At 35.4% G+C, this 21,093-nt stretch overlaps 1 protein-coding gene across 4 annotated transcripts in view; it reads right to left on the bottom strand.

The window, feature by feature from the left end:
* Positions 1-21,093, bottom strand: part of FAM227B (family with sequence similarity 227 member B) — a 268,773-nt gene that overhangs the window by 23,612 nt on the left and 224,068 nt on the right. For 2 of the 4 annotated variants that reach the window (XM_036842847.1, XM_036842848.1), the window contains exon 12: positions 19,930-20,383. The exons of 1 other annotated variant lie outside the window; for it this stretch is intronic. In XM_036842847.1, coding sequence (XP_036698742.1) covers positions 20,210-20,383 — 174 coding nt within the window. In that variant the 3' untranslated portion in view covers positions 19,930-20,209. Of the gene's footprint in view, positions 1-19,813; positions 20,384-21,093 lie in introns of those variants that run through there. One more of the 4 variants, XM_036842850.1, reaches the window with a different exon arrangement.

The following is a 21,093-nucleotide window of genomic DNA, read 5'->3' as shown; positions in this document are numbered from 1 at the left end:
TAAGTGAGAGATGTGCAACTCTTCCTTTCACTTCCTTATCCCTCCATTATAGGGATATTAATTGGCCTAATTTCAATATTGTGTCTCAGGGAATAGGGAGGCCTGAGGAGAGGGAGAGGGGCTGGGGAACGGCTAGTTGGTGGAGCAGTCAGAACACACATTTATTAAGTTTGCCATCTTATATGGGTGTGGTACCTGGTGCCCCAAAACCTTAAGATAGTAACATCAAAGATCACTGATCACAAATCACCATAACAAATATAATATAATAATGAAAAAGTTAGGAATATTGTGAGAATTACCAAAATGTGGCACAGAGACATGAAGTGAGCAAATGCTCTTGGAAAAATGGGGCTGACAGACACACTCGTAGCAGGGTTGCCATGAATCTTCAATTTGTAGAAAATGCAATATCCATGAAGTGCAAAAAAATGGGTTTTGCCTGTAATTTCTCCTTCAGAGTGCTGTTAGAATTTCAAAGATTTTATCCTTCTACAAACTTATATTGTGCCCTTGAGTATGAGTTCCATGATGAAGTATTTGGGAGCAAGATGGTGTTTCTCACTCTGAACTAATTGAATTTTCTTTGCTTTGCACATTCATCATAAACTATTAGTATTGAGACAAAGAACTGTTTTATTTCTCATAAATTATTAATTTTGAACACATGTCATTATTGAAATGAACTGGGTATACATTCTTTATAAAGTCATTCTCATTGCCCACAAAATTTGGTCATAATTTTATATTCGTGTTGTGTAAGGAGTTGGTGCTAAGACTGTAGCATTTTCCTGCACTACTCAATGGTGACGGTTTTCAGTAGACTTCTGTTAATATTTGTTAATGAATATCCTAATTTTTATTCTCTTCAGATACTTAAAGCCATCGTTTTTCCCCAATTGTAGAAAAACAGTACTTAAAGCTTATAAATTATGAAGAATGGCTATATTCTAGTCCTTCAGGATGACTGTGGCAGCATGTTTTCCAATCCCACTGTCTGAATTGATCTCACACTTCATTTTCTTGTGCACTGCTACGTGGAGGTTACATGGCAAGACACTAAATGGAGAAGGAGCCATTTGGGTACAAATAAAAATGATCCTATTCTGGGACTTCGCAACAGCTGTGGTTGGGTTGTGACAAACAAAGACATAGAGACATCCTAGAGGCCTCCATTCATTCTCTGGGGTCTTTGATCTCCCTTTAGAATCACAGAGTATTAGAGAAATAATGGGCCTTAGAAATCATAGGGTCCAATTTGATTATAGTATACATGCAGAAACTGAGGCTTCTTGAAGGGAAGTACCCTGTCTGAGAGCTTGGGTGTGTGTGACTTAGAAAAAGAATGGCTCAAGGGCAAATTTTGCTCCTATCTGTCAAAAATAATGTCCTAGGATGAGGTTGCAGGAAGCTTTGCTGTTTTCTTCATATCCCTTAGACACTTCTGGGAGTATTCTCAGAATGCTCCTGAGATTCCCAGGTTCAAGTGCTCATTCTACACATAATGCTACTGTATAAGAAGCAAAAGGAAGGTAAGCAGCAAGCAGTTACCATAATCTCCTCTATACACTAGAATTCATTTGATTCTTAATCCTAAAAACTAAATTATTGTATAACTTACCAGCGTGTGGCCTAAACTGATCTTAGAGCAGTTATCTTCTGCTTAATGTTTACCTTTTTTATACTTCAAATATTCTAATGCTGCATTTGCAAAAGTGTCAAACATTCACGATATAGTCAAGTAAAGAAAAAAAAAAGACTCAAAAAATGTTATTACTAAGCACATGTGCCTTATTCTACAGGAGATGGTACCACTGTGGGAATCTCATCCAGATTCTATATGGCGTGGAATGATGTGTAAAATAGGGTTACTGTTTTAGTAAGTTTCATTACTTAATACATTATTAGCAGCAGGTTTTCGTAGCATAGTCTAGAACACTGAAGGAACAGGACTACTGGAAATATTAACACAGATTTAACTAAAAGCATTCAACAAACTTGCCAGGACGTTTACCCCACTTTAAGAAACAAAGATGAGTTTGTTTCTCACGGTGTTTGGCTTTAAGGAGTTAATAGGAGTGAGAAGGGACGACCGGCAGTTTTTGAAGTAGGAGACAGAAGAACTATAAAAATTAGGCACAAAGACTATTAAAGCCTAGCAACCTGTTTTCCTTTAGTGCAGCACTGTCTCAAATTGGATGAGGGAGCTCCTTTGTGCTACTACAGCATCTTCGCAGGCTTCTGTCACTGATGACACAGTTTCTGTCTTTGCTGTTGGATTACTTAGCACCTTCGCTAGTACTAGTCCTGGTATGTAATAGGTATTCATCATCTACTGAACAAGTATTCTTATTGATATCTCAGTGCAGGTGAGTCACAGATTTCATCATATTTTTTTAGGCGTGTGTTTAACTTTTATTTATTTATTACAGATTTCATCTTGAGAAGCCTAGTCATCATGATAAAGTTACTTTTTGCTATATTAAGTAAGGGAAGTATGAAATATCTTTAAGGAAAATTTTCATTAAAATAGTTAAAAAAAGTTTTGGTGCTTCAAATGCTTGGCTGTAGGTATCTGGAAAATTTAGTTATGGGTAACAGTTCATTCCCTGATAAGGCTGGATAAACGAGTTGCTGATTTATGGAGATTCTACCATTTTTATAAGTTACACCCTTGAACAGAGACAGTTCCAAGGGTTGTTTGGAGGAATTTTAGCCATCCCCATTATTTCCATCAACCCCTACTCCCCTCAGAAAGCTATTCCAAATGAACACACAAATTTTGGGTTTGCTTTGTAAGTACAGGTTCTCTACCCCCCTGCTTGTAACTGGACTGAATATCTAAGTCCTTCCTATAAGAAGAGAAATTCTCGAGTCCCCACTTCCCACAGACCAAAATGGAATAAAACAGAGAACAAATACATATGAGGCAACCACCTAAAGGAGCCAATGTGATTTTTCCTTAAATACATAGGACTCCAGCTCTAAGCTAGGATAGGGTTTCTATTTTCTGAAATCCTGGAACATCTTGCAGAATCACTTGGAGCCATAAAATGGCAGTGATTTTTATGGGGTGAATGTGTAGTAACAGAGTAGATTTTCTCCTTTGCCTGCCTAACTCCTAGGAGGAGAAAGAGTTAAGTAAACACAAAATTATAATTTAGTCAATTTTTAATATTTACTTGAGATATTACTTTTTAGTCTTAAATTCTAAGCATTCAAGAAGCTATGACTTTTCCATCTGATTTTTTTATTGACCAATAACATGTGTAGCAAGAATATCTGTCTTTTTCAATGTCTTAAGATCATTTAAAGTATCTGAAAATGAAGTTTTCTTCTCTTATTTGTTACAAATTGGGCCTTACCATATTTACACTAAAAAAACCCCAAAAAACCTGAAATCTTACTAAATCTCCGAGATGAAAACTCCTCCTGCTCCCCCTCTTATTTTTTCAATTGAACCATGTTTATAATGTAAAGTCCAAATTTTGGCTAAAAAGAATTGATACAACCCACTCCCTGGAACCTGATTACCTAAGGCAACTAAAGTTTTCATTATTTAGTTTAATAACAAGTTTGCTGAATTGTGGTTTGGGTCTTGTGTATTTTATTAAAAGAAAAGATAAGAAAAAACCCTAACTAGAATTTAAACTGAATCTGTAAGAAAAAAGGCCTGGATCTTACAAGCAACTCTGTAATTGTCTCTGGCTCAGGGTGGCTGCAACATGCTTACAACACACATGCACATACTCACTCATGTAAAACAAAACCGCATTGCTCCTCAAGTTCTTTTAAAAAAAAAGTATGATGTTCCTTCTCCCCCCAACCTTTCTTAACTTGGCCACCGTTCTTAATTGGCAGAGTTCATGAAAAGAGGAAACTTAGCAACCTACTCAGCAAAGCCTAGAATAGCTTTCCATTTGAAAAGTTACCTAAAACTATAAATAAAACCTCCTTTTCTTTTTGAAGAGCAAAATTTAAATACCTGATGTATCCTTTATCCTACTATGACTCCATGATATTTCTCTGCTTATAAAATGCTCTATTAAATAAATCTTAAATATATTCTTAAAAATTAAAAATCTTATCCTTTAAGGAATCGTTAAGAGCCTAGTAGGAGAGTTTGTAGGTTATTTTAGGTAACTGATATAAATTAGTACCAATGTGAATTAAGTAAAGGGAGTCCATGGATCAAAAATATGACTATACAAAAAGGCAATCAGAATTTTATACAGATCTAGGCTACTTATGAAGTTGTTTAGCTGAAGGCTTATACAGAGAGTAGCACACTTTCTACTATGGATTGAAGCCATGTTGCATGGAGCAAAAATCTGCGTGATGACAAAAGTAGTTTACCTTGGAGCAAAAACAAACAAAAATCAAATAAAATGAAACTAGGGTAAAAGGAAAAAAAAATCCAACTAAAAAAAGCAAAATGTGTGACTGGAAATTTAAGAACTCAGATGGGAAATTAACTTGGTTGGTAATTTTGTTGGATTAAAGAATGGATGAACAAGATAATATATAATCTTAGGCCATGAAACTTCTAAAATTAGAAAGCTGTAAGTGGCAAGGTAAAAGAAAGTTCTATATGTGCTGGCTGTCTGATATCCAAAGATGATATCTCAAGTTCTGTGAATGGATTAAACTTTTCCTCTTATTCAAGAGAGTGCTGTCCATAGAACTTTTTTGTGATGATGGACATGTTTGATATCTGTACTGGACAACAGTCACACACGGCTAGTGAGCACTTAAAATGTGACTAGTGTAAGTGATGAACTGAATTTTTACTTATCTTTGATTTTATTAATTTAAGTATAAGTCTAAATAGTCACACATGGCTATTTAATATGCACACAATTCCAAAAATTGCAGAGGAAGGAACACTTCTGAATTCATTCTATGAGGCCAGAATCACCCTTATATGAAAATTAAACAAAAACACCACACAAAAAAAGAATATTATAGGCCAATACGATGAACATAGACCCAAAAATCCTCAACAAAATATTAGCAAACTGAATCCAACAATACACTAAAAGGATCATACACCATGATCAAGTGGGATTTATCCCAGGGATGCAAGGATTTTTCAATATCCACAAATCAATCAGTGTGATATATACCAAATTAACAAATTGAAGGATAAAAACCATATGATCATCTCAATAGATGCAGAAAAAGCTTTTGACAAAATTCAACATCCATTCATGATAAAAACTCTCCAGAAAGTGGGCATAGAGGGAGCCTATCACAACATAATAAAGGCCATATATGACAAACCCAGAGCTAACATCATACTCAATGGTGAAAAACTGAAAGCATTTCCTCTAAGAGCAGGAACAAGACAAGGATGCCCAATCTCACCACTTTTATTCAACATAGCATAAGTATTGTATAGCCACAGAAATCAGACAAAAAATAGAAATAAAAGGAATCCGAACTGGCAAGGAAGAAGTAAAGCTGTCACTGTTTGCAGATGGCATGATACTATACAGAGAATATCCTAACAAAGCCACCAGAAAACTACTATAGCGCATCAATGAATTCGGTAAAGTTGCAGGATACAAAATTAACATACAGAAACCTGCTGCATTTGTATATACTACCAACAATGATAACAAAGAGAAATTAAGGAAATAATCCCATTTACCAGTGCATCAAAAAGAATAAAATACCTAGGAATAAACCTACCTAAGGAGGTAAAAGACCTGTATTCAGAAAACCATAGACACTGATGAAAAAAATTGAAGACAAAAAAACAGATGGAAAGATATACTGTGTTCTTGGATTGGAAGAATTAATATCATCAAAATGACCATACTACCCAATGCAATCTACAGATTCAAAGCAATCCTTACAAAAATGCTGAGAGGATACTTCACAGAACATGAACAAATAATTTGAAAATTTGTATGGAAACACAAAGACCCCGAATAGCCAAAACAACCTTGAGAATCATGCTCCCTGACTTCAGACAATACTACAAAGCTACAGTAATCAAAACAGCATGGTACTGGCACAAAAACAGACACATAGACCAATGGCACAGAATAGAGAGCCCAGAAACCCACACACCTACACTCAATTAATCTATGACAAAGGAGGCAAGAATATACAATAGAGAAAAGACAGTCTCTTCAATAAGTGGTGCTGGGAAAACTGAACAGCTACAAGTAAAAGAATAAAATTAGAACATTTTATAACACCATATACAAAAATAAACTCAAAATGGATTAAAGACCTAAATGTAAGACCAGAAACCATAAAACTTTTAGAGGAAAACAGGCAGAACATCCTTTGACATAAATTGTAGTAATATTTTTTTTGGATCTGTCTCCTAAAGCAGAGGAAATAAAAGCAAAAATAAAAAAATGGGACCTAATTCAACTTAAAAGCTTTTGTACAGAAAAGGAAACTATTGACAAAACAAAAAGACAACCTACTGAATGGTTGAAAATATTTGCAAATGACTGATAAGGGGTTAATATCCAACATATATGAACAGCTCATAAAACTCAACATCAAAAAAACAAACAAGCTAATTAAAAAATGGGCAGAAGAACTGAATAGACATTTTTCCCAAAAGGAAATGCAGATGGCCAACAGGCACATGAAAAGATGCTCAACATCACTAATCAGCAGGGAAATGCAAACCAAAACCACAATGAGATATCCTGACACCTGTCAGAATGGCTATCATCAAAAAGAACAGAAATAACAAGTGTTGGTGAGGATGTGGAGAAAAGGGAACACTTGCACACTGTTGGTGGGAATGTAAATTGGTGCAGCCACTGTGGAAAACAGTATGGCATTTTCTCAAAAAACTAAAAATGCAGCTACCATATGACCCAGCAATTCCACTCTTGGGTATATGTCCTAAATAAACAAACACCTTAATTCAAAAAGATACAAGCACCCCAATGTTCATAGCAGCATTATTTACAATGGCCAAGATATGGAAGCAACCTAAGTGTCCATCAACAGATGAATGGATAAAGAAGATGTGGCATGCACACACACACACATATACACACAATGGAATACTACTCAGCCATAAAAAAGAATGGCTCTTTTTTATAGGTTCTTCTGCTTCTTACTTAGAAACTATCCATTGTGTAGATCATTTTTTGTTAGCCTTCTTTGCATCTGTTTGAACTCACAGAGTGGAGAAACAAGAACTACATAGGCACAGTGTATTTACTTAGAGCCACAATGAGTGGTTCTAAATGAATACAAAATTTAGAGTTTTAAATGTCTCCTAAACACAAAAATGACTACTAGATATGGGATTTTTAGTCTAATTCAGTACTTAACACTCCTGCTTCTAGATTATGAACTCTAAAAGATGTGGGAAGCCATCTGGCCAATTCTGCCCAAACTCTTGGAGCAGGTAGCCCCATTTCATGGTGGCAAGTGAGGTCCACAGTACAATGTTGAATTTTTAAAAAATGTAATTCCCATACATTTTCTTCTCTGCTTCCATTTAGTTGACTATCAGGGATCCACAAGAAAAGTAGTGAGAAATCAGTGGATTGTTTTCTCTATAATGGTGAGAAATGAAACCAACACTGTTGTCCCTTTGTTAAATAATACTGGTAACAAATATACTATCCTGGGTTGGGTTTTTGGGGAAGCAGACTAAAAAATGGAGATTCTCCCTTTGTTTTTGATTTTTGACAGTTTAATTATGATGTGCTTTGGCAAAGATTTCTTTAAGTTGAATTTGTTTGGTGGCCTATGGGCTTCATGAACTTGGATACCTAAACATCTCCCCAGATTTGAGAAGTTCTCAGCCATTATTAATTAAGATCTGTGCTCCATTCTCCCTCTCTTCTTTTGGAACTCGAATAATTTGTAGATTATTTCTTTTGATGGGATCCCACAGATCAAGCAAGCTTTCTTCACTCTTTTTAATTCCTTCTTCTTTGCTCTCCTCTGACTGGGTAATTTTAAAGTTCCTGTCTTCTAACTCACAGATTCTTTCTTTGCTTGACCCATTCTGCTATTGATGTTCTCCATCACATTTTTTTTTTTTTTCATCTCATTCATTGTATTCTTCAGCTCCAGAATTTCTGTTTGGTTCTTTTTTATAATTTTTATATCTTTGTTAAACTTCTCATTTTGTTCATGATTTGCACTGTTTCCTGATTCCATTGAATTATCTTTCTCTGCTTTTTTGTAGTTCACTGAGTTTCATTAAAACAGTTCTTTTGAATTCTTTATCAGGTAAATTGAGATCTCCATATCTTTGGGATCACTTACTGGAGGATCATTGTGATCTATTGGTGGTGTCATGTTTCCTTAAATTTTTTATGTTCTTTGAAGTTCTGTGTTGCTGTCTTCACATTTGAAATAGCAGTCACCTCCTCTAGTCTTTGCTAACTTCCTTTGGGAGATAAATACCTTCTGCTAGGGATTCTGAGGCTTTTCAGACCTTCTATGGATACATCTGTTTCACACTTCTTGCTCCCTTTAGTGGCAGAGTTTTAAAGCTTTTATGCCATCTCTCTACCCTGTTAACACACCAGGCCAAGTGCTGACAGCCTTCCTTTTGCTTTCCCAAAGGTGGCATATAAGTTCAAGTTTGTGGTCCCTCCCTGGCCCACAGATTTGGGCTGGCACAGGCTTTCTGTGTATACTCACTAGCTGTCTGCCAAAGCTCGCTTTTGCTGTTGCTATTGGGAGTGTGCACAGGGAGCTGGTCACAGGGTGAGAATGTATGTGGGTGGGGTTCATGGCGCACTGGGGGTGTCTATGGGCTAGCTGGGGGTATCTATGGGTGAGGTGTCCTCAGGGGCTCATGGGCAGGCTTCTTGGTAGAGTCTATGACATGGTTAGTAGAATCTGCATCCCTTTAATGCCCTCTGAGAGTTCTATCTACAATTCTCCCAGCCTCTTTCCAACCCCTAAGTCATGAAGCTCATCATTCAGTACTCTGGATGGGGAAGAGAGAAAGAAGCCTCTTTGGCAGCAATCACACTGTTTGGGAAGCCAGGTGGGCACTAATTCACTCTCACTTTCCCCCACACAAGAAATCACGGGCTGAGAAGATCTCTCTTGGCCCTAAGCTGTGCTGTCTTGGGGGAGAGGTGAAGTTAAACTGTTCCTGTTATCCTTTCCCATGCATCTACACTTGTATTTTTCTGTTTCAGTGGTGTGCTGAAATTTCTCTTCTGGAAGCCTGGACTTCCACAGGGGCTGTCTCATCTATAGGTGATTGCCTATGACAGTGTTTTCCAGGGGTTCTTGGACTGTGATCAAGAGGGGCTAGAATTGGTTCATAGGCCACTACAAGTTCCACAGCTAGGACCGAAATCTGCATGCCTATTACATGATGCACATGTGGGTGATCCTCCTCTCAGATGCCTTGGCGAATGGTAATGGATCCCACAACTCCCACAAGGGCATTTTTGTCCGTGGTTGTATGCCAAATTGTTGTCATTGAGGGGCGACATGATGTCTTATTCAGCCATGATGCTGATGTCACTCCTGTCCCTGTGTTAAAAAATGGGGGGCCATGCATACTTTTTCCTGTCTCTATGTTTAACAACACTGAGAATAAGCAAAAATAACCTACAACTTGCTCCGGAAAATGCTTTTTCCTGAAAGATAAGACTTTGAACCAGCTAAAATAGCTTGCACATCAAAGCTTACTTCAAGACCCTTGCTTCACTGGGCCCACTAGTCCAAAATTATAATATTAAACTCTGCCCAATCCCAAGCAGTTTCTCACCTTGCACAACCTGCCTCAAAATCATCCAACTTAGGTCCTAAAACCCTACAAATGTCATCCCTGAATTTATCCATTTTGAGACACTACTAAAGCTCTGTTAAATTGTTGTTCTCTTTTACTACAATAAGTCTATTAAACTTAGCTTTACTTGGTCAACAGGTTATTCTGGTGGTCCTTTAGGGGAACTGACAGCTGTGAATGGGAAAAATGGTGCCTATGCATTCTTTTTCTTACTGTAGCCTCAGAAGAACATGGTTCTACAGTGACCTGACAAAATGAGAAGGTTGTCATTTCAGCGAAAATTTGAGCTATTTACCAATTCAACCACCAATGGTGTGGAAAGTCAAATTCCTCCAACAGAATCACAAATCTCAGGATTCAAAAGGACTTGAAACTTATATAGCCCAATCCATCTGCTTGATACACATGAAGAATATAGGCTCAAATCTGGGCTCAAATTAAATTTTTTCCCTATACTGCTGAAGGGGTCTCTTCCATGCAACTAAGGTTTTTAGGTTTCCTCTCTACTTTCTCATATCCCCTCTTCATTCTCCCCTGCTCCCCAGCCTGTTTTTCCTCTTTGCAGACAACTAGAGGAAGTATCAGTCCTCCCTCGTGTTTTGGTAGAGGGAGTCTGTGTTGCCACAGGGTTTTTAGGGCTGCGTGTTTTCAACAAAAAGTATTTTAAAAAGACCTCCCACTCCAGGAAGCTAACATTTGGTTTCTATTATCTGAAAGGTCTCATTAACAGATGATATTATAATGTCCATATCCCTATTTTGAAGCTGAGGAAAGTGAGCGTTAGATTTTGGGGGTACAATCTCATAAATAATGGAACAAACTTTCTGGCAGTGTAGGCTTTCCTATTCATTTCATCCTGAGAATTTTAGGATTGAGGGAAAAAAGTATTTTATCCTGTCTTTACTGGAAAAAACACTAGATAAAATGGTTCTGGATTAGAAGTTTTTTTCAGACATCTGTCTTTTAGCTAATGTATCCTTTTAAAAATCTGATTACCAAATCCTTAGTATATGTTAATTAACTTGAAATGTAACTGACTTGAAATGAAAAATACCATTCATAGTAACTTTTAGTAACAGCTCACAAGTTGTTATTCACATATTAGTGAGAAAAAAATCTATATATGCATGTGTGACAAAGATTATTGGAAATCTTTTTATAAATAAAAGTGAAAGGAAGTTGCACATGGCTCTAAAGAGTTTCCCACTAGATTCTGTGTGAAGACGGAGTGTTATACAGAGCTGGTGACCTTATATGAGTCTCAGGGTTTCTTACTTTTCCTTTTTTCCCTGTTGACTATTTGCTTCTCCCACATCACAGATAATTCACAACAGATGGTTTCTTCATATAGCTTTTATTTTTATGCTGGGATAAATGTTGATATATCCCATATTATTTTTAATTGTAGAGTTGAATTATCTGACTCTGGACAGTTTTTACATGTTAAAAAGTCTGTATATATGTGTGATGGTGGGAGCATGTGTTTACAGTAACACAATAGCCTCATTGTGACACTGCCTTAAGTTCAGATTTTTCCCAAACTGCAAAAAAAAAGTGAACGAACATTCTAAACTCAAGTTAGAAATACAGATACAGCCTATAAACTTTATTTTTTAATGAGACCCAACATTTTATTCCTGAGTTTTCCTTTTTTTTTTTAAATAAATAATTTGTGAAACATGTAAAATAATTAATAGACTTTTGGGTATTTGTTAGTTTACTCTCAATACATAAAGGAGTTGAGGTAGTTTACAAAAATGCAGGCAATGTAAGATGGGAAAATTAGGAGCTCCAAATATATTTTGCACAAGATTCTTCCCAGTTTAAAAACACACTATACATTCAGCTCTGGGTCCTAGAAGTCAGTTTCTCTTTTTAGTTTTACTCATAACTCTAGTACTAAGTAATCAAGTTTTAAAAAAAGAAATTCAAAGACTATTCATTAAAAAATTCAAATTTTCTATTAATAATGATTTAATGTACATTATCTAGTAAAAAGTTCATTATTTTCCTTATAAGTATACGTTAAAAGTCCTGTCAGAATCACGAGTTCCCTGTGAAGTATGATTGCATTTACTCCCCGCCTCCCTCTCTACACACATCTCCAGTCTTCTCAGTGTTTATATGTGGATCCTGAAACACTGACAAGAAAGCAATCTTCATCTTCCCTCTTATGACTTTGGCAAATCAAAAGAAATATTACCTATGATGTTAAATTTATTTTTGAATGTATCTGTTCCACAAGACTGATATAAAAATTGCATAGTGATCAAGTATGATATTGTTCTGAATTTGAGTTTAAGAAACTGGGTCATAAGAATCTCTTTTGTAATAACCTATGAGGGAAAAGAATCTGAAAAAAATGAATGTATATGTAAAACTGAATCATTTTGCTGTATACCTGAAACTAACACAACATTGTAAATCAACTCTACTTCAATAAAAAAAAAAGACTAAATAATAAAAAAAATGGGTATGATTGCCATGTATGAACCTCCATTAAAACGCAGTCTACAAGGGAAGTAAGTCAGAAAGAGAAAAACAAATACCATATGCTAACACATATATATGGAATCTAAAAAAAAAAAAAAAAAAGGTCATGAAGAACCCAGGGCCAAGATGGGAATAAAGACACAGACCTACTAGAGAATGGACTTGAGGATACGGGGAGGGGGAAGGGTAACCTGGGATAAAGTGAGAGAGTGGCATGGACATATATACGCTACCAAACGTAAAATAGATAGCTAGTGGGAAGCAGCCGCATAGCACAGGGAGATCAGCTCGATGCTTTGTGACTACCTAGAGGGGTGGGATAGGGAGGGTGGGAGGGAGGGAGGCACAAGAGGGAAGGGATATGGGGATATATGTATACGTATTCACTTTGTTATACAGCAGAAACTAACACACCATTGTAAAGCAATTATACTCCAATAAAGATGTTAAAAAAAAAATTTATGAACATTCTCATTAAAAAGAAAAAAATGCAGTCTACAAAAACTGGCTGGAAGAATAATTAGGAATGTGTTCCAGATCTCCATTTGAAAGTATGACAGGATAAATCTTTCTGGGAGTCTTAATAAAGCTATTTAACAAGTAGAAAAAAAGAATAATTAATTAAATAAAATAAAAAACTAATTAATTTGGTGTGTTTTTCCAGCATCGTGATTTAATTAAGGGAGCATATTCATTGTAGAGAATATATGATGATTGTAAATGTGACTCCTCATTACAGCCTTAATATTTTTGAAACACCAAAGCACAAAGATGTCAATTATATATCCAAACTACAGGTACAAAACAAGTGCATATATTTTCCATGCTCCAAAATTGAGTACACACTGTACTGTCACAGGGAAGGGGTCTGCCAATGAAGACCTGACAATAAAGTACTTAAGACTGATATACCAAAATAAAATATAAAATAGGAGTTTATAAAAACAATTTTGACAATAGCAGAGAGGACCCTTTTCATTTCTGAGCAAAAATGCATTTCATTAAATGTACTATCTCCTAAAATGAATAAACCGGTTACTTGAGAATGCTCTGTTTATTTCCTCTATTATACTACAACATTCTCCATGTCTTTGGGAAAAAAAATATTGTGCGGGAACTGTGGGATAAGCATGCAAGTGGATGGAACAACACAATTGCACCGGTTCTTACAACTCACTTCTACATAAGGAGAAAGTGTTATTCATTAGTATGGCCCAGTCTTAGCCAATATTCAGTTTGGAAAGACACTGGGTTAAGATCAGAATGATGTGAAATTCCAAGTTCTAGAGTTGATGAAGAATCTCTTTTTAAATGAATAAAGGATTTTGAAATAGAATGTGCATGATCATGCAATCTTAAATGTCTGAAGGAAAAACTACTAAAGTTATTATTTAATGCAGGACCAGCCGTAGAAATTTTAATTAACTATTTTCCTCAAATATGAGGAACATTACCATGGCATCCCTTCTTCTCTTCTGTTGACTTCTCTGCCTCTTACCACCCCTACCCCAAACCATAATTGTGATTATCCCTAAAAGCCTAGAATGTTTTTTTAAAATTTTTATTTTATATTGGAGCACAGTTGATTAATAATGCTGTGTTAGTTTCGGTTGTACAGCAAAGTGATTCAGTTATACATAAGCAGGTATCTACTCTTTTTCAAATTCTTTTCCCATTTAGGTTATTACAGAATATTGAGTAGCATTCCCTGTGCTATACAGTAGGTCCTTGTTGGTTATCTATTTAAATATAGCAGTGTGTACATGTCAATCCCAAACTCCCAGTCTATTCCTCCTCCCACCCTTCCCCCCTGGTAACTGTAAGTTCGTTCTCTAAGTCTGTGAGTCTAGAATACACTTTTATCTGCTTCTGGAACTATACATCCCCCTGGGTAAACAATTAAGTACCAGAATGTTTGAGTGCATTGGCTCTGAAACCAGACTGTCAAGGATAGACTCCAAGTGCTATCACTTACTCAGGTGTCCTCAGGCAAGTTACCTAACTTTCCTGTGCCTCAGTTTCCTTATCTGTAAATGAGAGACAATAATAGTAATTATCTCAGAAGTTCACATGATAATTAAATGAGTTAATAAATGTAAAGTACTTAGAAACAGTGCTTGGTACACAGTAACTCTTTAATACATTTTTAAAAACATCATTTTGATAATGATGGCTTCAAAGATTAACTTTGTACCAATGACTCCCAAATTTCTATCTCTATCCCTATCATCTAGTTTTCTTAATTTTAACAATAATGTCAAATTTTGTTGAAAAATAAAATGAAATTTGGTCTTATCTTTATATAAAACTGGGATATATCCACCCATCAGACATTTATTTAATACCTATTTTAAGCTAGATACTTTTTTCTGGTGGCAGGGATATAGAGGCAGATGATTCTTTGTTCTCTATTGGGTGAGAAAAACAAGTAAAAAGAAATGGTTACATTACAATGTAATAAATATTTGGATTGAGGTATATAGGGGCTATAAAAGTATTGAAGAGATTGTCTAAATCAGACTTTTGCTCAAACATTGTGAGTTATCTATAGATGTAAAATTATCCTGAAACTTGGCAGCTTAAAACAACAAACATTTATTACTGCATAGCTTCTGCAGGTCAGGAATCAGGGCACAGCTCAGCTGGATACTTCTGACTCAGGGTCCCTCTCACAGGCTGCAATCAAGATACAGGCAGGGGCTGCAGTGATCTCAAGGATCAAATGAAGGAGGTTCTGCTTCTAGGCTCACTCACGTGGTTGTTGGCAAGATTTACTTTCTCATCGGTTGTTGGACTAAGGGTCTCAGTTTCTTACTGGCTGTTGGCTGGAGGACTTCCTCCCTTCCCTGCCACGTGGGCTTTCCACAGGGCAGCTCACAACTTGGTAGCTGGAAGGCTCCGAAAGAGCAAGCAACAAAGGTCGAGCAGGACTGATGTCAGTCTTTCTGTAGCTGAATCTCAGAAGTGACATTCCATTATGTTTGCCATATCCTATTTGTTAGAAGCAAGTCATAGGTTCAGCCCATACCCAATGGGAGGGAATTACACAGGGCATGAACCAGAAGGCAGGGATCATTGAGGACCATTTTAGAGTCTGCCAACCCCAAATATGATGAATTATATTTGTCTTTTTTGTTATTTAACTCCTCCACTTTCTCTACTTTCTCCTACTCCTTCACTCTGCATAGATGCATTAGCTAAAAAGTGTTATTTTTCCACTTCAGGAAAGCCAGAGGACTCCAGTAAGCCCTGAGAAAAACTAATAAAAATGTTCTATATTCTGAATAGCTTCAATGTAAAATTTCAGTGAGAAAGAGATAAATTCAGTGATCATACAGTCATCATAGATAATTATGGGAACTCTGGACACAAATTTCATTATCAGCTATCAAGTTCTTGGAATTAACACAACATTGTAAATCAACTATACTTCAATAAAAAATAAATTAAAAAAAAGAAAAAATATTTTAGAAAAAAGGTGTTGGAGAAAACATTACCGGGCTCTGCCACCAACCACTAATATCACGCTCAAGGAGAATTCTAGCCTGGATCGTCATGTCAGAAAAGTATGCATGGCTCAGGGAATGGTAGACTCTGTTGCCAGCTCTGCTGCATGAATCACTTGGGTAAGCTACTCACCCTCTTTGAGCTTTGGTTCCCTCATCTGTAAAGTGGCTGTGATGGGTGCCTGCTCTGTCCACTGTCCCAGGAGTCTTGTCATTTCTCGCAATGATACATAGGAAGATTCAATAAATGTTTTGAAAAATTGTAAAATGCTGATGAATGTGAGGCATCATTATCACTTTGTTCATCATTAGATCTAGGAATATTTTTTCTTATCAGCAGGCATTACATTTTACAAGCTCAGAAAGCATCATGGAAAGCCCCATTACTTTCTTTCTTTTTTTAAATTTATTTTTTGAAGTGTAGTTGATTTACAATGTTGTGTTAATTTGTGCTGCACAGCAAAGTGATTCAGTTATACATATATACACATTATTTTTCATATTCTTTTCCATTATGGTTTAATCACAGCATAATGAATATAGTTCCCTGTGCTATACAATAGCACCTTGTTGTTTATCCATTCTATATATAATATATAGTTTACATCTGCTAATCCCAAACTCCCAATCCATCCCTCCCTCCAGCACCCCCCCACCCCCAGCAACCACAAGTCTGTTCTCTATGTCTGTGAGTCTGTTCCTGTTTCATAGATAAGTTCACTTGTGTCATATTTTAGATTCCACATATAAGTGATATCATATGGTATTTGTCTTTCTCTTTCTGCTTACTTCACTCAGTATGATAATCTCTACGTCTATCTAAGTTGCTGCAAATGGCATTATTTCATTCTTTTTATGGCTGAGTAGCATTCCATTGTATATATGTACCACATCTTCTTTATCTATTCATCTGTCGATGGACATCTAGGTTGTTTCCATGTCTTGGCTATTGTGAATAGTGTTGCTATGAACATAATAGTGCATTTATCTTTTTGAATTATAGTTTTGTCCAGACCCATTACTTTCTTTCTAAGTGGTGATTTCTTTCCGATCTTTATGGAATGAAATACTCTCCTAAAAGATTTCATGCTCTAGATATCCAATTCCTCCTTTCCCGACCCCCACATATACTCATACTCTTCCCACATTCTCAGTGAACTGGTGTTATGAATCCTTGTATTGTTGGTGGACAAATCCATGCCCATCAGAAATATAAACACAAAGACTGATATTTTTATAATCACAATAAAAATTAGCTAAAAATAAAAGTAATCTATTATGAATGGTTTTCATACCTTTCAAATTTCACTTCTAGACATCTAAAAATTTTGTATTTAACCATTTGTTTGAATAATCCGAGGCTGATGAGAATCCTTAAGTTACAAGTCTCAGAACAGACTGATTTAGTTCTGTAGTTTGCTTTCTCCTTGTGTTCCAGAGCCACCCAAGTTAATTCCATGTGCCTGTGGTCAGTGAGACTCTGGAGGTTGTCTTGATTGAAATATGGGAGAAGAAGTGCCCTGGGAAGAATTTTGAGAATCTGCTAGGGCAGTGTTCTCCACACTTCCTGGATCATGTATCCCATGAGTAAAAGCTATGTGAGCACACTCCCTGACAGATATAATTTTAAATTTATAAATTATATACATATCAATCTGCATTTATATATTATGCATATTATAAAAGATATGCAGTCTATGGATAGAAAACAGTGAGATGAAATAAAATATTTTAAAAATAAAATTTAACACTACATTTATTTTTGGTACACCAAACCTTTTATCCTCAAATTATAGAGATTTGTATGGATGTCTAGATAGTTGGTTTATAAATGCTGTGCAAACTAAACTGGCATCATACTATCATTTGCTAATGTTGAAAAGTATAACATACACTTAGGGCTAGGTTCACTGTTTATAATAATGATGTATGTCCATATTTCAATTGATATTTTTGAAAATTTTAATTTTTTTTGGCCTATATCTTGGCAGAACTGATTGGATCACCACTAATTTTGTCTCTTAGTGTAGCTGAAAAAGAGCTCCTTCAAGGAATAGAGGAAATATCCTTCTGTGTTTTTAAAAAAAATTTATTCTTGCATTATAAATATTATCATCAATCCAAAGTTTCTTTTCAGGAAACTTTTTTTTTTCCTTTTTAAAAAAATTTTTATTGAAATATAGTTGATTTACAATATTGTGTTAGTTTTAGGTGTACAGCAAAGTGATTCAGATACAAACACACACACATACACACACGCACACACACACACATATGTATTCTTTTTTAGATTCTTTTCCATTATAGGTTATTACAAAATATTGAGTATAGTTCCCTGTGCTATACAGTAGGTCCTTGTTGTTTACTATTTTATATATAGAAATGTGTATATGTTAATCCCAAACTCCTAATTCATGATCCCCCACTTTTCTCCTTTGGTAACCATAAGTTTGTTTTCTATGTCTGTGAGTCTATTTCTGTTGTGTAAGTAAGTTCATTTGTATCATTTTTCAGATTCCACAGGTAAGTGATATCATATGATATTTGTCTTTCTCTGTCTGACTTACTACACTTAGTATGATCATCTCTAGGTCCATCCATGTTGTTGCAAATGGCATTATTTCATTCTTTGTTACGGTTGAGTAGTATTCCATTGTGTATATATACCACATCATTTTTTTTTTTGGAACATCAAATGCTTTTTATTTTTAATTTTTAAAATTAATTTTTATTGGAGTATAGTTGATTTACAATGTTGTGTTAGTTTCTGCTACACAGCAAAGTGAATCAGTTATACATATACAGATACCCACTCTCTTTTAGATTCTTTTCCCATATAGGTCATTACAAAGTATAGAGTTCCCTGTGCTATACAGTAGGTTCTTATCAGTTATCTATTTTACATATAGTAGTGTGTATATGTCAATCCCAATCTCCCAATTTATCCCACCCCCCTTTTCCCCTTGGTAACTATAAGTTTCTTTTCTACATCTGTGACTCTATTTCTGTTTTGTAAAAAAGTTCATTTGTACCATTTTTTTAGATTCCACATATAAGCAATATCATATGATATTTGTCTTTCTCTGTCTGACTTACTTCACTCAATATGACAATCTCTAGATCCATCCATGTGGCTGCAAATGGCATTATTTTGTTCTTTTTTATGGCTGAGTAATATTTCTTTTCAGGAAACTTTTAAAGCTATTGGTCTATTAGTAAGTGTCAATTTAGTTAAAACAAATGATATAATTTATAAATCTGCTTAACCACCCAAAGAAAACAGCAATATGTTGTGGAACTCAGACAACACAAGAGCAAACATGCTATTACTATCCCTCAACAGAGTAGAGTGCAGACTGAAATATCAACTGAGTGAGGGTACCTGTCTACTAAATATTAGTAAAGTGCAACATCTTTTTTATTTTTAAAGATAGAAATATATATATATATATTCCACCCAGAGCTGTGTATACCCCAGTTTGGAGACCACTGTACTGGATCTCTTGGGGTTCATCCAAGTCCCTAGTGAGACCTGGGCCAGGATGGGTTATGCAGAGAGGGGGCACAAGAATGTAAACAGATACCCCTGCTACAACCAAAGAGCTCCAATTTCATTTATGTTATATTTTATACATTAAGCTTTCTAATAAATTTTCATTAGAACAAAGGATTACATAGCTAAGGCACATTTGAAACTTTCTTCTGGAGAAACTTAGAAGTCCATGACCCACAGTTCTGACAAATGTTTGAAACTGAACACTGAACAGTAAAGTTGTAAAAATAGTCTTTTACTAAAGAGCTAAATATACCGGTTTTTTAAGTTCCTGGGTTTTATGTTTGTTTTATTTTTCTTACATGTAAAATCACAGACTTAGAACTAAAAGAGAAAATACTTTTAGCCAAACATGCTATGAAAAGTTTTGAATGTAATTAAATGCTAAGTAAAGCATTAGTTACAAAATGCATTAAAATTTTTTTCTTAACTGAGACATTAAAAAAAGTTAAAAGTTTTGAATATTTTGGAAACATCATATTAAAGCAAAGCTTAAAAAAGGATATGGTTCTTTCACTATTTCAGTGAGTTTAATCTTGACTTGTCTAGGGGCTTTGGAAATACCAGCTAGCTCATGCATCTTAAGATAATATAAAATCAGTGGACTCTGACCTCCAAAATTGAAGAGAACACGGTTAAACTCTGGGCCACTACTGCTATAATGGGACTGTAAGGGGTAGGAAAAAAAAAACGAATCAATTATTACTTTTGTGTATTTTTAAAGAACTGTAAATAAAATATAACTGCATTATAACCATAAATACAATTATTATCTGGTATATTAAAACAAATAAAGGGAAATTCTGCAAGGCATCTTAATTAATTTACTAAAGTATGAGACTATGAGTATGTGCAGTAAGGCTCTGCTAGTCTTTTAGCATGAAGACAGGCCAATAGAGATCATTCTATCTGAAGAACAGAAAGAGAAAAGAATGAGCAGAGCCCCAGAAAAAGGGGCAGGAAAAAATATGAAGAAATAATGACTGAAACTTTCCAAGTTTTACGAAAAACACAACCAAGAAGCTTAACTCCAAGTAGGATAAATTCACATCTAGATGCGTCATAGTCAAAGTGCTGAAAGACGAAGACAAAAAGAAAAATCTCAAAAGCAGCGAGAGAAAAACAACATATAAGAGAACCCAAATAAGGTTAACAAGGTGACTTCTCATCAGAACAAAGAGGCTAGAAGCCCATCACAGTGCTGATGAAAAAAACTTTGACCATGAATTCTGTGTCAAGGAAACAACCACCATAATTATAATTGCTCCAATATTCTACTATTGACTTCTTGTGGGATGCAAGTATAGCAACTACTCATATGTTAAGTCTTTCCTCAATTTTTATAACGCCTAGATGAGAGATTTATTGTTGATTCCACTTCTTGTGGGGAAGTAAGATTTTATTCTCATTTGTTTTTACTAATATGTAAAATTCTCTTGTGTTTTGTTTGCTTATGGTCAATTTTTCATTGTATTCATTCATAGCTGCTCCAAAATTATTTCAAATAGTGGTAATATTGTAATCAAAAGCAGTTCTTTGATGGTGAAAACTTGATGTCAATATCAGCTGTTTTTTCTGTAATGTAAATCATTTACTTCACCATAGTCTCCCATGACAATTCACATCAGGTTATACCTAGCCTGATCTTAAAACTTGCATGCAAAACCGCACCAAGCATTTTCCTGGCTTTTGCCTGGTGTATTATAAGATAGAAACTCTATCTTACTGAAGTTTTAGAAACAGACATTCCTGTTCTTCTTCTGCAGTTACGAGTTTTTAAACTA

The sequence above is a fragment of the Balaenoptera musculus genome, chromosome 2 (assembly GCF_009873245.2).
Source record: "Balaenoptera musculus isolate JJ_BM4_2016_0621 chromosome 2, mBalMus1.pri.v3, whole genome shotgun sequence".
NCBI lineage: Eukaryota > Metazoa > Chordata > Mammalia > Artiodactyla > Balaenopteridae > Balaenoptera > Balaenoptera musculus.
Note: the sequence above shows the minus strand (reverse complement) of the source record. Positions and strands in the feature narration are given on the sequence as shown.